General features: G+C 36.6%; 1 protein-coding gene across 1 annotated transcript in view; it reads right to left on the bottom strand.

The window, feature by feature from the left end:
• Window positions 1–427: 427 nt before the first annotated feature.
• Window positions 428–16843, bottom strand: part of LOC131156769 ((+)-neomenthol dehydrogenase-like) — a 32118-nt gene continuing 15702 nt past the window's right edge. Inside the window, exons 6-9 of the mRNA XM_058110703.1 lie at window positions 7098–7344; window positions 6453–6527; window positions 1023–1181; window positions 428–805 (exon numbers count right to left, since the gene is read on the bottom strand). Of these exons, the coding sequence (XP_057966686.1) occupies window positions 428–805; window positions 1023–1181; window positions 6453–6527; window positions 7098–7344 (859 nt within the window). The remainder of the gene's footprint in view (window positions 806–1022; window positions 1182–6452; window positions 6528–7097; window positions 7345–16843) is intronic.

Genomic DNA, 16843 nt, shown 5'->3' with positions numbered 1-16843 from the left:
GAGTCTTACCATTGTGTGGCTTCTTTCTGCTACATAGTCCCTCCTTGGTCCTATCTAGTATGGATCTGTTCTATTCCTGTTCTTCATTTCAAACCTTTTTTTTTTGGTAAAAATAAATAAAAAAAATAAAATGGCAGAGTTTCTATTTAGCTCATTTAGTTTCGAAAGAAGATAGATTAAGCTGCTAATAAAACCCGGTTCAAGCATTTTATGACAGCTTCGTTATTTTTGCCGGTCTGAGACATGCATATATGACTTTGAGCATTATAAAGATTACATTCTACAAACCATAAATGGCATTGTAAATGAGATTCACAAGCAAGTTACTTTACAATCAATCTGATTCGAGCATTTTAGTCTTAATAAAATATTTCAATACACGCATCACGGCATAAGCATAAGGGATTTTATAATTCACCCTCTTTGATCAAAAGGCTGAAGCTTCCCCGCGAGAAAAGAAGAGGCCAGAAGGCCCATCATTTGGTAACAATGCTAACCTCACAACACTTTCAGCACCATCTTTGACAGTTAAGATGCCAGTGTTGTAGTTTATATCTGTTTTGACATAGCCAGGACACACAGAGTTGATGCGGAAGATTGGGTATTTCTTGGCCAGAATCCTTGTGTGGGCATTCATGGCTGCTTTAGCAACTGAATAAGCAGACCAAACACCAGGCCAACCTTTGGTTTCTACCGACCCGCCCTTGAAATCCTTTAGAAACTCATTCAACACCTCCTCCACTCTTTCTTCTGTAAGGCTCTCGACATCACTTAATACCCCTTTAGCCCACTCATTCTCTATCTTCTGAAACAAGATGGCAAGAAAAAGTTAAGCTTTCCTGCATATATATATCTATATTACTTCCAATTTAATTTTTGCAACAAGAACTCCAAAGACACCAGAAAAATCTGGGAAATGGCCCATAAGATCTCTTTACAAATGTTCACATACACTCGTGTAGAAATGCCAAGAATTTTCCATAAGACCAGAATTTTTTCTCCCCTAAATGGCTTCTTTGTACCTTTAACGTCCCTGCGCTGGAGGACACGTTAACAATCCGTCCTGAATCGGATAACTGAAGGAGGGGAATGAATGCTTCAACCATTCTTTTTGCACCATAGTAGTTTGTTTTTAGGCATTCTTCCGCCAGCTTGTAGGTCTCGGTCATTTTCATACTTGCCTGCATAATGAAAAACCAAAAAACAAATTCTGTCTCATGATAGATTTTACCTGTTACTTGCAAATTGAAAATTTAACACTAGGACAAAAAAAAAATGCATTAATATGGTGCCCAATGGCATGGAATTAAGGATGGATGTGTTGGGCTTTATGGAGTCTAGTTGTGTTTGATCTAGACTATGACTCGACTCGAATTAATGCTGCAATGTTTTTTTTTAATGAGAGTTTTCTATCCTAAGGCTTAGTCCATGGAGCAAAAGCTTGGGCCAAAAAAATTTTGGGCTCATGTTGTAGTCCATTGGGAACCCTATGCGCAGCATAAAACTATTTTTTTTTTTTTTTTGTGATTAGGTATGGCCGTCATTTTGAGAGCGATAGAGAAAACATCGTATAGCCGCACTCTCAGTTTTTCTTCTTGATTATAGTGAAATCCCTACAACTCCGTGGACGTAGGCAAAATTGCTGAACCACGTAAATATTGTCTAGTGCGTGTGATTATTTTTCTTTGGCGTGGATTGTATCTCTATTTTTGTTTTTCACAGGATCTGGGAATTTCGTGTTAATTCCCTACAATTGGTATCAGAGCCTAGGATAAGGTTCAAGTGGGAGCAATGGCAAAGGAAGTAGGAAAGATGTCTAGAATAGAAAAGTTCGATGACACAGACTTTTGATTTTGGAGGATGAAAATCGAGGATTATCTTTATGGGAAGAAGTTGGATCTGCCGCTTCTAGGAGAAAAATTTGCTACTATGAAGGATGAGGAATAAACTCTCCTTGACAGACAAGTACTAGGAGTTATCATATTAACTTTTTTTAGGTCTGTTGCACACAACATTGTAAAGGAGAAGACCACAACAGATCTAATGAAGGTTGTGTGGTATATATGAAAAGTCATCAGCAAATAACAAGGTACATCTGAAGAAGAAACTGTTTAATTTGAAAATGGCAAAAAATGCATCAGCAGCACAACATCTGAACGAGTTTAATACTATCACAAATCAATTGTCGTCTGTAGAAATTGATTTTGATGATGAGATTCGTGCACTGATCGTTTTCGCTTCGTTGCCAAACAATTGGGAGGCAATGAGGATGGCAGTAAGCAACTCTACAGGAAAAGAAAAACTGATGTATAATGGCATGCGTGATTTAATTCTAGCTAAGGAAATTCACAGAAGAGATGTAGGTGAAACCTCAAGATCTAGTTCTGCCCTAAACCTTGAGACAAGAGGCAGAGGTAATGAACGAAATCCAGATAGGGGCATATCAAAATCCAAAAATTATAATCAAACCAAAAGTAAATCTAGATCTGGCTAAAAAGGACAATGCTGGAATTGTGGGAAAATGGGTCACTTTAGGAGGCAATGCAAAAGTTTTAAGAAGATGAATGAGGATGATTCTACTAATGTTGTAACAGAAGAGGTACAGGATGCATTACTTCATGCAATAGACAATCCACTTAATGAATGGGCTTTGGACTCAGGAGCTTCGTTTCATACCACTTCACACCATGGAATCATACAGAACTATGTAGCAGGTGATTTTGGTAAGGTGTATTTGGCTGATGGTACAGCCTTGGATGTTGTGGGTATGGGAAACATCCGGATGTCGTTGCCCAATGGATCTGTTTGGTTACTGGAGAAGGTACGACATATTTCTAACCTGAGAAGGAATCTGATTTCTATCGGACAACTTGATGATGAAGGGCATGCAATGTTGTTTGCTAGTGGCACTTGGAAGGTTACAAAGGGAACCAGAGTATTGGCTCGTGGAAAGAAGTCTGGTACTCTATACATGACCTCAAGTCCAAGAGACACAATTGCAGTTACTGAAGCAAGTACTGATACCAGCTTATGGCACCGCAGACTTGGTCACATAAGTGAGAAAGGGATGAAGATGTTGTTGTCAAAAGGGAAACTACCAGAATTGAAGTCTTTTTTATTTTGACTTGTGTGAAAGTTGCATCTTAGGAAAGCAGAAAAGGGTGAGTTTCTTGAAAATTGGCAGGACATCGAAGGTTGGAAAATTCGAGTTAGTGCACACTGATTTGTGGGGGCCTTATCCAGTTGCATCCCTTGGAGGTTCAAGGTATTACATTACTTTCATTGATGACTCAACTAGAAAGGTATGAATTTACTTTCTGAAAAATAAATCTAATGTATTTGAAACTTTTAAAAATGGAAGGCTAAGGCTATGGTTAAGACAGAGACATGTTTTAAAGTAAAATGTGTGAGGTCAGACAATGGAGGAGAGTACATAGACAGAGGGTTCAGTGAGTATTTTGCTGCACATGGAATCGAGATGGAGAAGACCATTTTTGGGACACCATTGAAAAATGGTGTGGCTGAGCGCATGAACAGAACCCTCAATGAGTGTGTTAGGAGTATGAGATTGCATGTTGGACTACAAAAAATTTTCTAAGCTGATGATGTTAGTACTGCAACTTACTTGATAAACTGAGGACCTTCAGTTCCCATGAAGTTCAGACTTCCTAAAGAGGTTTGGAGTGATAAAGAGGTAAAGTTTTCTCATTTAAAAGTTTTTGGTTGTATTTCTTATGTTCATATTGATTCTGATGCTCATAGTAAACTTGATGAAAAGTCCAAAATATGTTTTTTCATTGCCTATGGTGATGAGAAACTTGGTTATCGATTTTGGGATGAACAAAACAGGAAAATTATCAGAAGTATAAATATGATATTTAATGAACAGGTTATGTTCAAGGACAGATCAACTGTAGTGCCAGATGTCATAGAGATAGATCAGAAGAAATCTGAGTTTGTTAACTTAGATGAGTTGACTAAAAGTACTGTCTAGGAAAGGGGTGAATAGGATAAGGAGAATGTAGAATCACAGGTAAATCAGAGTACACTTGTAGCTATGGTCCATAGATCTTCTAAAACCATTAGACCTCCATAGCATTATTCACCCACTCTAAATTATCTCTTGTTGATTGATGGTGGAGAGCCAGAGTGTTATGATGAAGCCTTGCAGGATGAAAATTCAAGCAAGTGGGAGTTAGCCATAAAGAATGAGATGGATTCATTGTTGGGGAATCAGCCATGGGAATTGACTGAATTGCCAATAGGGAAGAAGCCTTTGCACAATAAGTGGGTATACATAATAAAGAATGAGCATGATGGTAACAAGTGCTACAAGGCCAGATTAGTTGTCAAAGGATTACAGTAGAAGGAGAGCATTGACTTCACAGAAATATTTTCTCCAGTTGTGAAGATGTCAACAATTAGACTGGTACTGGAAATATTGGCTGCAGAAAACCTACATCTTGAGTAGTTAGATGTGAAGACAACATTCCTTCATCCTTTAAGGAAGACATTTACATAATTCAGCTAGAAGGCTTCATGGTCCAAGGACAAAGGAATCTAGTATGCAAACTGAGAAAGAGCTTATATGGCCTAAAACAAGTTCCAAGACAATGGTACAAGAAATTTGATAGTTTTATGCATAGAATTGGGTTCAAGAGATGTGAAGTTGATCATTGTTGCTATGTTAAGTTCTTTGGAAATTATTACATCATTCTATTGTTGTATGTAGATGATATGCTCATTGTAGGGTCTAGCATTGATGAGATTAACAATATGAAAAAACAATTGTCAAAAAAGTTTGCAATTAAGGATTTGGGAGCTGCAAAGCAAATCTTTGGTATGAGAATCATTAGAGACAAGGCTAATGGTACATTGAAGCTTTCACAGTCAGAGTATGTGAAGAAAATTCTCAGCAGGTTCAACATGAATGAAGTCAAACCAGTGAGCACACCCTTGGGTAGTCATTTCAATCTAAGTAAAGAACAGTCACCGAAAATAGAAAAAGAAAGGGATCATATGGGCAAGGTGCCCTATGCCTCAGCTATTAGCAGTTTAATGTATATCATGGTGTGTACAAGACCAGACATTGCACATACAGTGGGAGTTGTGAGTAGATTCATGAGTAGGCCAGGAAAACAACATTGAGAGGCAGTCAAGTGGATTCTAAGATATTTGAGGGGTTCATCATATACATGTCTATGCTTCACAGGAGCAAGTTTGAAACTACAAGGTTATGTAAACGCTGATTTTGCTGGTGATAATGATACTAGAAAGAGTACTACGGGGTTTGTATTTACTTTGGGTGGTACTGCGATATCTTAGGGTTCAAATCTACAAAATATTATTACTTTGGCTACTATAGAAATTAAGTATGTTGAAGCAATTGAAGATAAAATGTAGATGATTTGACTACATGGTTTCTTAGACAAATTGGGTAAGAAGCAGAAGATGGGCATTCTACACAGTGACAGTGAGAGTACAATCTTTCTTGCTAAAAATTCAACTTTTCATTCAAAGTCGAAGCATATACAGACAAAACACCACTTTATCTATTACCTTGTTGAAGATAAGTTGGTAATACTTGAGAATATCTATGTATCTAAGAACCTGGCAGACATGTTGACTAAGAATGTCACTATTGAAAAGCTGAAATTGTGTGCAGTTTTAGTTGGTATTCTAGCTTGAGGACGGGAGGATGAGTTGTAGGGATGAGGGATTGTGGTTGATATTGGTGATTGAACTAGTCTCTAAGTGGGAGATTTGTTGGGTTTTGTGGAGCCTAGTTGTGTTCGCTACAGATGATGACCCAACTCAAATTAATGCTGCGTGGTTTTTTTAATGAGTGTTTTCTATCCTAAGACTTAGTCCATGGAGCAAAGGCTTGGAACGAAAAATTTTTGGGCCCATTTTATACCCCATTGGGAACCTTGTGCGCAGCGTATAAAACTATTATTATTTTTATTTTATTTTATTTTTGGTGATTAGGTTTAGCCGTCATTTTGAGAGTAAGAGAGAAAATATTGTATAGCTGCACTCTTCGTTTTTCTTCTTGATTATAGTAAAATCCCTGCAACTCCATGGACATAAATAAAATTATCAAATCACGTAAATATTGTCTTATATGTATGATTATTTTTCTTTGGCATGAATTGTTTTTCTATTTTTGTTTCTCATAGGATCTAGGAATTTTGTGTTAATTCCCAATAGGATCTAGGAATTTTGTAATAGATCCACTAACTTGAGGGTAGTGGATCGTTGGCATCGAAACGCTGCAAGATAATTCTCTTTCAAACATTAGTTTCCAAGCAAACTGAAAAGTAGCCTCTCAACCTAAAAGCATATATATTACACTCGAGTGGCCTTCGTAAATTATTCTTCCTTGAAAATTATCTTAATCTCAACTCATGTCAAATTTGCAGCAAGAAAACAAATGATAATAAAAGAAATACCCTGCCCTGATTAGCCGTCAAATCTCTTAAAGCAGCACTATCCATTATGGCTCCATTAATTGCAGCATTGTTCACCTGCTCAGGATTCAAAACAACAATACACATTCTCCACTATGCCAAAATCAACAGAAATAATGCACAAATAAAATTATGTGGGAGAGAACACGGGGGCACGAAACAACTGCACAAAGAAGCTATCCATAATCAATACAAGCATAAAACAATGCCCAAAAATCTTGTCCAGGACAATAAATTTTTTTCAATAGAACTACATATAATCCTGAACAGGCATGAGGGGGTTATATCATGATGATCAAATAAAAAAAACAAGAATAGGCCCTTAAAAATGCTGGCTGACAACATGGAAGTGAAAATTCCCGAGTGGCTTCTCAAATTAAATTTAGCATGTCACACCAAGTCTTGAATGCTTTGCTCCTTTCCAAATTCAAGATACTTCAGAAAAAAAAAATGTAACTGGGTAAGTTTAAATCTGGTTAGCTGGTAGTTCTAGTTAATTTTGCAAATAAGAGATTGACACTAATCTAATACTGAGTGTGAGATAGAGACAAGATGAACAGAGATGATCTTTCAAACAAAAGATGGAGCAGAGAACACACAATTCAACATATCAATTTCCAAATATACCAAGATATCAAGCTTTCCAAATTGTGTCTTGATGAAGTCTGCAAGGGAAGCAATACTAGTTGGGGCTGCCACATCAAGCTGATGAAAAAGCACATGATCATGGCAACCAGAGTCTTTGAGTTTTTGAGCAGCTTCAAGACCCTTCTCCTCATCTCTAGCAGTCAACACCACCACAATTCCATTAGAAGCCAACTGTCTGCATATCTCCAATCCAATACCTTTATTTGCTCCTGTAACAACTGCATACCTGAAGATCGAAAGACAAGAAAGAGTCAAGGGAGATCAAAATTCTTCAGAGATTTGGCTAGAAGATACTATGGGAAAGAGCATGAAGATATTTTGAGACGTGATAGCTAGAAAGTCAGAAAGGTCACAAAGAGCAAGAACAAGTGCCTGTCTAATGCAGGGAAGGGGGATGCTTCTGCCATGGTTGATGAGATTGTGTCAAGATACTCTTCCTTTGAGACAAAGAGCTTTAAGAAACTTTAAAAACTATCAGTGATGCTGCTTGGCATGTTTTCGTGTGGACTTCCGCTTCACACATTAAAATAAATTATGTCAAATCTTTAAGCTCTTCTTGTTTCCATTTTTCTATTTACTTAAAAATAGAAGGCAACTCATGAGAAAAATGAGTCATGTCTCTCATAGAGTGACTTAATTATGATGGAAAAAATACCAGACCACGCAAACCAGAAATTCAATTATTAGACTTTCATTGTAGAAGTTTTATGTTGAAGATTTCAGATGTATACCGACTGGGAGATGGCTTATGCCCAATAAACAAATTTTTTAAATGGTATTACACACTCAGTGGGAGATAGATTTTACCCAGCTGCTGATCCCGCTGTGATTTTAGTTTAACAGGGACTGGCACCTCTCTTGCGCTTAATAGTTTAGCATGTGCTGTTTGAAACTTGAAAAAATTTATAAAAATGAAGAAAAATATGAAAAAGATTTACTTTTCATATTTTAATCATTGATGTTAAGAAATTGGGAGAATTTTTCTCTATTGATTTCTCACATAGATTACAAGGGTATATATACATAAGAGAATTGGAAAAAATAGAAAGTATATATTGTGTTAAAATGGAAAGTGTAGATATCTCTAATACTCTCCCTCAAGTTGGAGCATGGAGATCCGTAATGCCCAACTTGCGTGATAAGTTTTGGAAATAATCACGACCCAAAGCTTTGGTAAACATATCGGCAAGCTGACTATGAGTAGGAATATGCTTAGTGAAGAAGTGGTCAGCCCGTAACTTTTCATGAACAATATGACAATCGATTTCTATATGTTTGGTACATTTGTGGAAAATAGGATTCTGGACAATGTGAAGACCCGCTTTTGGTTGTCACAATATAAAAGCATAGACTGAGAATGCGGTATGTCAAGATCAGTTAAAAGAGTTTTGAGCCATGTAAGTTCATAGGTAGTGGAAGTAAGTGCTCGGTACTCAGCTTCGGCGGAGGAGCGAGAGACTATAGTTTGTTTCTTAGTGCGTCAGGAAAGTGGACTAGTGCCCAACTGAATGAAAAACCCCGTGGTGGAGCGGCGAGTGAGTGGACAACTAGCCCAATCCGAATCAGAATAAGCGGAGACTTGAAGAGTGTTGGCAGTAGGGAAAAATAAGCCTTGACCTGGAGATGCCTTAATATGTCGAAGAACACGTACAACAGCATCATAATGCGATTGTCTGGGTTGGTGCATAAATTGACTGAGAATATTGACTGGAAATACAATGTCGGTACAAGTGATGGTGAGATAGATCAAACATCCAACAAGTCGCCAAAATGAGCTGGGATCGGAGAGAAGATCACCATCAGTATTATTGAGCTTCAGATTTTGTTCCATGGGAAAGTGGGCAGTCAGAGCGCCTAGATGACCGCTATCAATGAGGATGTCAAGACCATATTGGCATTGGTTGAGAAAAATGTCAGTGGGAGAGCGAGCTACTTCGAGGCCAAGGAAATATTTCCATTTGCCAAGATCCTTGAGTTTGAATTTCTGAGCAAGCATGACTTTGAAAGTGCTAATATCGGAGAGATCATTGTCTGCCATGAGAATGTCATCAACATAAACAAGTATAAGAGTAAAAGATTGACCCCGAGAGCGGGTGAAAAGAGAATGATCGGCCTAAGATTGGGTGAAACCCGCAGCAAGTAAAACAGAAGATAATTTAGAGAACCAATTACAAGAAGCTTGCTTGTGACCATAGAGGGATTTCTGAAGACGACAAACACGAGTTTCCCCCTGTTTGCAATAACCTGGGGGAGGGATCATATAAACCTCCTCATCGAAGTCACCATGGAGAAAAGCGTTGTTAACGTCCAATTGAAGGAGATACCAATTCCGAGTGGCCGCCACTGCAGGAACACACCTGACAGTAACGAGTTTAGCAACATGAGCAAAAGTATCATGATATTCCAAACCTTCTACCTGAGTGTAGCCCTTAGCCACCAAGCGAGCTTTGTGTCGCTCTATGGATCCATTGGCCCAAAGTTTTGTTTTGAACACCCATTTACAGCCAATTGGTTTTTTTCCAGGTGGAAGGTGTTGAAGAACCCATGTATTATAGGTTTCTAAGGTTTGGATTTCAGAAGTCATGGCATCACGCCAATAGGAGTGTAGCACAGCCTGAGAATATGAGGTGAGTTCAGGATGTTGGGACATAACAGAAAGAAAAGCCAAATATTGAGTAGAGAAACGGTGATAAGATAAAAAAGAGGAGAGACAATGAACCATACTTGAGGAACATCTTGAAACTCGTGAAGTCGTGGAGGACTTTGGCAAAGTGGGGCAGATATAATCTGCCAAGTGAGGGATTTGTGACAACTCATTTGGGTCGTGAAGAGGTGGGTGGAGGGGGTGGAGGTGGAGGGGGTGAGGGTGGGGGTGTCAGGAAGGAGACCAAGGAAGAAGGAGAGAGAGATGAGGGGCTAGGGTTACGTGTGGTTGGAGGAGGAGGTAAAGTGTAGGGAGGATGTATATCAGGAATAGGAAGAGGAAGGACTGGAGAAGATGTAGAAGTTGGAGAGATGAGATGATAGGGAAAAACATTTTCTTCAAAAGTGACATCTCGGAAGATGAAAATTTGTTTGTTTTCAAGATCGTAGACACAATAAGCCTTATAATGAGTAGGATAACCTAAGAAAACACAGCGAAGAGCACCGGGAGAGAACTTATCGCGGTGTTAACGAGCAGTGTGGGCATAGCACAAGCACCTAAACACGTGCAAGTGTGTATATAACGGTGGTTTCTGAAAAAGAAGTTCATAAGGGGACTGATGATTGACACTGGGTGAAGGAGTGCGGTTAATTAAATAAGTAGCAGTAAGAATGCATTCACCTCAAAAAGAGATAGGAATATTAGCTTGAAAACATAAACATCGAGCCATATTAAGAAGATGGCGATGTTTACACTCGACAACACCATTCTGTTGAGGTGTATCCACACATGTGCGCTCATGAAAAATGCCATGATCATGGAAAAAGTTTTGAAGTGGAGTGAATAAAAATTCTCAACCATTATCAGTGCGCATGTTCTTAACAGTGCAATTAAACTGATTTTGAACCATGGCCCAAAAATTTTTAAGGCAAGCGAAAGTATCAGATTTCATGCGCATAAGGTAGACTCATGTAGCACACGAGTAACCATCCACAATTGTTAAAAAATAATGTGCACCAGAAAGTGAAGCTGTAGAATAACCACCCCATATATCACAATAAATCCAATTAAAACAAAATGTGCTCTTATTTTTGTTCAAAGAAAAAGGTAAACGAGTGTGCTTCGCTTTAGCACAAGCATCACAAGGAGAATGAGAAGAAGCAATATTTAAGGTTTTTGGAATAAATGGAATAGAAGGGTGACCAAGACGTTGGTTCCAAAGAGTAGTGTTAGAAACACGCTAAGAGTGAAAAACTGAGGCGAAGGGAGGTTTATAGTGGTAAAGTACATCCCGTACTTCACACGTTCCAATCAGTCTCCTCGCTGATAGATCCTAAAAGACACAAAAGGTTGGAAAAAATATAGCAACACAATTTAGATCCTTGGTAAGTTTGCTGATGGATAATAAGTTAAATTTAAATGAAGGCACATAAAGAACATTAGAAAGAGAGAAAGTAGGAGAAAACCGCATAGTGCCGATATGAGTTACAGAAACAATGTCACCATTGGGAAGCTTAATGCGACATGGCTGATTGAGAAGCTAAATATTATCAAGAGAAGACAAATTGGAAGTCATGTGATCGGAGGCACCTAAATCAACAATCCATTCAGTGTTAGAAAGAGAAGCAAAATGACAAAAGGCGAGGTTACCAGCAAAATTGGCAGAGTTGGTGTTCAAGGGTGATAAAATATCCAAGAGTCGACGACATTGTTTACTGGTGAGACCAGAGATAGCAATCTCAGAAGAAGTTAAATAACCCATGACAATAGTTATAGCCATTAAAGAATCAGATGTGATGTTGGACATAACGTCAAATCAGTTCAAATGAATCAAACCGCCGAATTGAGCCACATCTGATCTCCATAACGGAAAAAAAAAATATAAACCTTCGATTTGATAACCTTGTCGTAAGAACTGAAAAGCAAATTCAGCGATTGCTTAATCTGAGTATGTCGAAAAATAGATACGACGCCAAAGAAAGAACGGTGCACTGAGATGAGGCTTGAGAAGGCAGGTTTGGTCGGAGACTACCCAGAAGGCGCTAAAGACTGAGATAAACTGAGATGCCTGGAGGAGATTGTTGGTTTAATAAGGTTTACAATTCTTATTTTGATGATAACAAATCATGATGTGTTTAATATGGTTTAAGTGAAAGTTTTTCAGGAAAAAGGCAAAGCTTAAAGGTAGTGACAAAGGTCAAAAGGTTGATAAAGTTTATGGATCAAGAAAGGTCTTGAAGAGCATGAGGATCAAAGATAACTTGATGAATGCTCAAAAGATCAGAAACTCAAAGATGATGGAAGAACAAGGACTTACTTGAAGATCAATGGAATAAAGTTTTAAGGATGTTTGTATGCAAGTACTTCAAGTTAATTTCAAGTATAAACTAAATTGAAGCTCTCATAAAATCAAAAGAAACTCAGAAATATATTTTTAGAAAAACCCTAAAGTATGTTTTTCAAATCGAAGAAAAGAAAGGTTTTTAAATAAGAAAAGTTTTTGAAAAACAGAAGGGTCAGGCGACTGTTCTCCTGTGGCAAGCGACTGCCAAATTAAATGAAGAATTTTTCAAAGAGGTAGTAGCATGCCAAGTGACTTCTTGAACATAGCTAGGCGCCTGGGTGATCATGCCAGGCGACTGCCTTGGTTCTGGCAGGCGACTGCCACTCGAACGTTGGCTTAAAAACTCTCAACGGGAAGATTTTTTAAATGGATTTTTTGGACACTATTATTTTGAAAAACTTGGAAACTACTTCAAGAAAACTTTGGAGGGAAGGAATTACTTTTAAACTTCTATAAATAGCCCCAAACCTTAAAGATTTAACACACCAAGAAATTTCCAGTAATCAAAGTTCTCTAAAAAACTTTCAATTTCTCTTATGTTCATCCATCTTCATCTACTGAGTTACTGCTAATATAAACTTCGAAGTAAAGCCTTCAAAGTCTAAATCTTTCAATACTTGAAAGATATTTGGTGATTTAAATTCAATATTGAGCTTCAAATACTTTTTTTATTTGAATTACTTTGAAGTATTATTGTGCTGAATGTTGTACTAACCTACTCTGCTGAGAGAGTGTTTTCTTGTACACAAACTCTTCTCCATCTTGGTTCTTATTTATTAACGATTCAGGGTTGTAGAATCGTTGGACCAAACGAGGGAATATCGTTTGGAGAGGCAAGCTCTAGCTTAACGGAAGGAGTGATTGTAATCGATATTTTTCCACCTATCAATAGAATTGAACTAGTGAATCCTTTGGTGGTTTGCCAAAGGCGAGGACGTAGGCTGGGTATAAGTTGAACCTTGTAAAACCTTGTGTCTCTCTTCTTCCTTACTCTTTATTTTTCAGCAATACTTACAACCAGTGTGTATGCTTTAAATTGTTAATTCTGAGTGTATGGTTGTTAAATAGACCGAAGGATTATTTGTTTTGACTTGATCAGCATTGATTGCGGAAACCGAAAGAGACTACGTTGGTTGATTATCCTAAACTTATTAATCTGAAAGTTTGTTTAAAAGCTAAACACAAAGAAGAATTGTGAATTTGGAATAAACACAGGGCTTACATAAATTCAGCGTGCTTTACAATTTATTACAGGGCTATTGATACAAAGGTCAAGTTTTTGATTATCTTGTTGATTGGTTGTAGTTGAATTGTTTTTGTATTTACTTATTGTGATTGTTGATATAAAACAAAGAATTAAACTTGAAATAATTTTAAAATTCCAATTCACCCCACCCCCTCTTGGGAAGCTATCCTAATTTCAATTAGTATCAGAGCCTAGTTATAGAAAATTCCTAACAAGAAGCTATAAAAAGATCTAAATGGCGAGCATGGGAGTAGCACCTTTTGGAGGGGGCCAATCCTCAACTCGTCCACCAATCTTTTGTGGACACAACTACACCTTTTGGAAAAAGAGAATGCAAATATACCTCCAACACATGGATTGGAAAGCATGGAAAGTAGTTATGGATGGAGACCTTATTCCTACCAAGATAATAGATGGAAAACATATTCCAAAAGAGAAAAAGGATATCATCGATTCAGCTTATAAGATGCTTCAAATAAACTCAAGTGCTATAAATGTTTTGTATTGTGCTTTAGACGCTAACGAATTTAATAGGGTCATGGCTTATAAAACGGTTAAAGAAATATGGGACAAATTAGAAGTTACATATGAAGGAACTATTGATGTTAGGGACAATAAGATAGACATGCTAACAAGCGAATATGAAGCATTCAAGATGAATTCAGATGAATCCATATAAAGAATGTACACAAGATTCACCCACATAATTAATTCCTTAAGTGCCTTAGGAAAAACTTATACCACATATGAAATGATTAGGAAAATTTTGAGAGACCTTCCCTCCATATGGGAACCTAAGGCTACAGCAATTACCAAAGGAAGAAACCTTAAGACCACCTCCTTAGATGAACTCATAGGTTCACTCCTTACCTATGAAATGGCTCTAAAAAAAAGAAATCGTGAACCAAAGCATAAGAAATCTATTGCACTAAAAACATCAAGCCACAACTCAAGTGAAGAAGAAAGTGAAACAAGTGACTTAGATCAAGATGAATTAGCATTCATCACTAAGAGACTAGGAACGTTTTATAGAAGGAACAAAAGATTTCCTAAGAAGTTCAACAAAAGAAAAACTAAAAAAGTAGAATCAAGTAGAAAAGAAAATAAAAGTAAAAGTGAACCTCCTATATGCTATCATTGTAAGAAACCAGGACATATCAAACCGAACTGCCTATTGCTCAAGAAATATAAGAAGAAAAAGAAGGAAGCTATGAAGGTTACTTGGGATGACTCAAGCTCCAGCGAAACGGAAAACAAATCAAGTGGACAAGAGATGGCAAACGTATGCTTCATGATGAATGATGAAGAGGTAAATTCCTACTACTCTTCAATAGAATCTTACAATGAATCTTGTGATGAGTCATGTGATAGTATGCCTTCATACAAAGAATTACAAGCTGAATTATTTTCCTTATATAAAAGATTCATAAAAATCTCCAAAAGAAATCTAACCTTGAATGAACAAAATAAAGAACTATTGAAGCAACTTGAATCATTCAAAACCATTGAAAAAGAAAAAGATTCTTGTATTGAGAAGTTAAAGGAGGAAGTAAGTAAAGTAACTCAAGAATTAGGAAAAACTCATAAAGAAAACTTGAATAGAAAGGATCTAGAAATAAATTAACTAAAGAAATTAATAGAGGATAAAGAAAAAATTATTTATAATTTTACAAAAGGTAAAGATAATTTTGAAAAGATGATTGGACAGCAAATGCTACATGGGAATAAAGAAGGAATAGGTTACAATGGTAAAACAAACAAAAAGAATAAGAAATTATACATGGGATACTTCGTCAAGGAAGCCAAGCCCACTAAAAAGGAAGTATGTTAAAGTACAAGGAGAATGGAAAGTAAATAATGAAACTAACAACAAAACAAAGAAAGTTAAAAGGATTTCGGTTCCAAAGACTAACAAAATGAATCCTTCATTGTAGGTATGTTTTAGGACAACATCATCAATGGACAAGTGGTATTTGGACAGCGGGTGTTCAAGACACATGACCAGCGATAAGACCAATTTTTCTTCTCTAAAACAAAATATGGAGGATATGTCATCTTCGGCGATAATGCCAAAGGTAAGATCATTGGCATCGGGAGAATAGATAAAGAACCGTCTATTACTATTGATAATGTATTATTAGTAGAAGGTTTAAAATACAATCTTTTAAAAATTAACCAATTGAGTGACAAAGGGTTTGAAATAACCTTTCAGAAAGAAAAATGTGTTATTCAAAATCTCAAAGAAAATAAAATCTTGTTTATAGCTCTTAGGATAAATAATTTTTATTGTATAAATCTTGAGAATCTAATGAATCAAAACGTAACTTGTTTGGCAGCCATGAATGAAATAAGTTGGCTATGGCATAGGAAGTTAGGACATGCTAGCATGGACTTATTATCCAAATTATCAAAGAAAAATCATATAAAAGGAATAACCACTCAAGCCTCATTGAAAAATATTTGCAACCATTATGCCTTTTTATCTCAAGATGAACCCAAAAATATTGAAGAAGCTTTAAAAATGACTCTTGGATTATAGTTATGCAAGAGAAACTAAATCAATTTGAAAGAAGCCAAGTGTGGGAATTTATACCTAAACCCAAAGACAAATCAATCATAGGAACTAAATGGGTGTTTAGAAATAAAAATGATGAAAATGGAGTTGTTGTAAGAAATAAAGTTAGGCTAGTAGCATAAGATTATAATCAAGAAGAAGGTATCGATTACGATTAAACCTTTGCCCCTGTAACAAGAATGGAAGCAATTAGGATGCTCTTAACTTATGCAGCCTATAAGGACTTCAAATTATACCAAATGGATGTAAAAAGTGCTTTCTTAAATGGATATATAAATGAAGAAGTATATGTAAAACAACCTCCAGGTTTTGAAAATTCTAAAAATCCAGATCATGTATTTAAGTTAACTAAAACTTTATATGGATTGAAACAAGCTCCTAGAGCTTGGTATGAAAGGCTAAGCAAGTTCCTAATTCAAAACAATTTTTCAAGAGGAAAGATAGATAGTACTTTATTTATAAAAATCAAAAACAAAGACATGCTTATAGTACAAATTTATGTTGATGATATTATTTTTGGAGCAACTCATGAGGATTTTTGTAATGAATTTGTTAAGTCTATGCAAAAAGAGTTTGAGATGAGCATGATGGGAGAGTTAAATTACTTTCTAGGGTTACAAATCAAACAAGAAAAAAATAGAACTTTCATAAATCAAACTAAATATATTAAAGACATGTTAAAGAAGTTTGATATGGAAGAAAGTAAACCTATAGGAACTCCCATGAGTACTTCAACTAGTCTTGACAATGATGAAAAAGGGAAACAAGTAGATACTAAGCATTACCGAGGTATGATAGGAAGCTTACTTTACTTAACAGCAAGTAGACCAGATATTATGTTTAGTGTATGTATGTGTGCTAGGTTCCAATCGGCTTCTAAGGAATCACACCAAATAGCGGTTAAAAGAATCCTTAG

This window comes from Malania oleifera, chromosome 5 (genome assembly GCF_029873635.1).
Source record: "Malania oleifera isolate guangnan ecotype guangnan chromosome 5, ASM2987363v1, whole genome shotgun sequence".
Lineage (NCBI taxonomy): Eukaryota > Viridiplantae > Streptophyta > Magnoliopsida > Santalales > Ximeniaceae > Malania > Malania oleifera.
The sequence above is the reverse complement of the archived record's forward strand: the minus strand, read 5'-3'. Positions and strand labels throughout refer to the sequence as shown.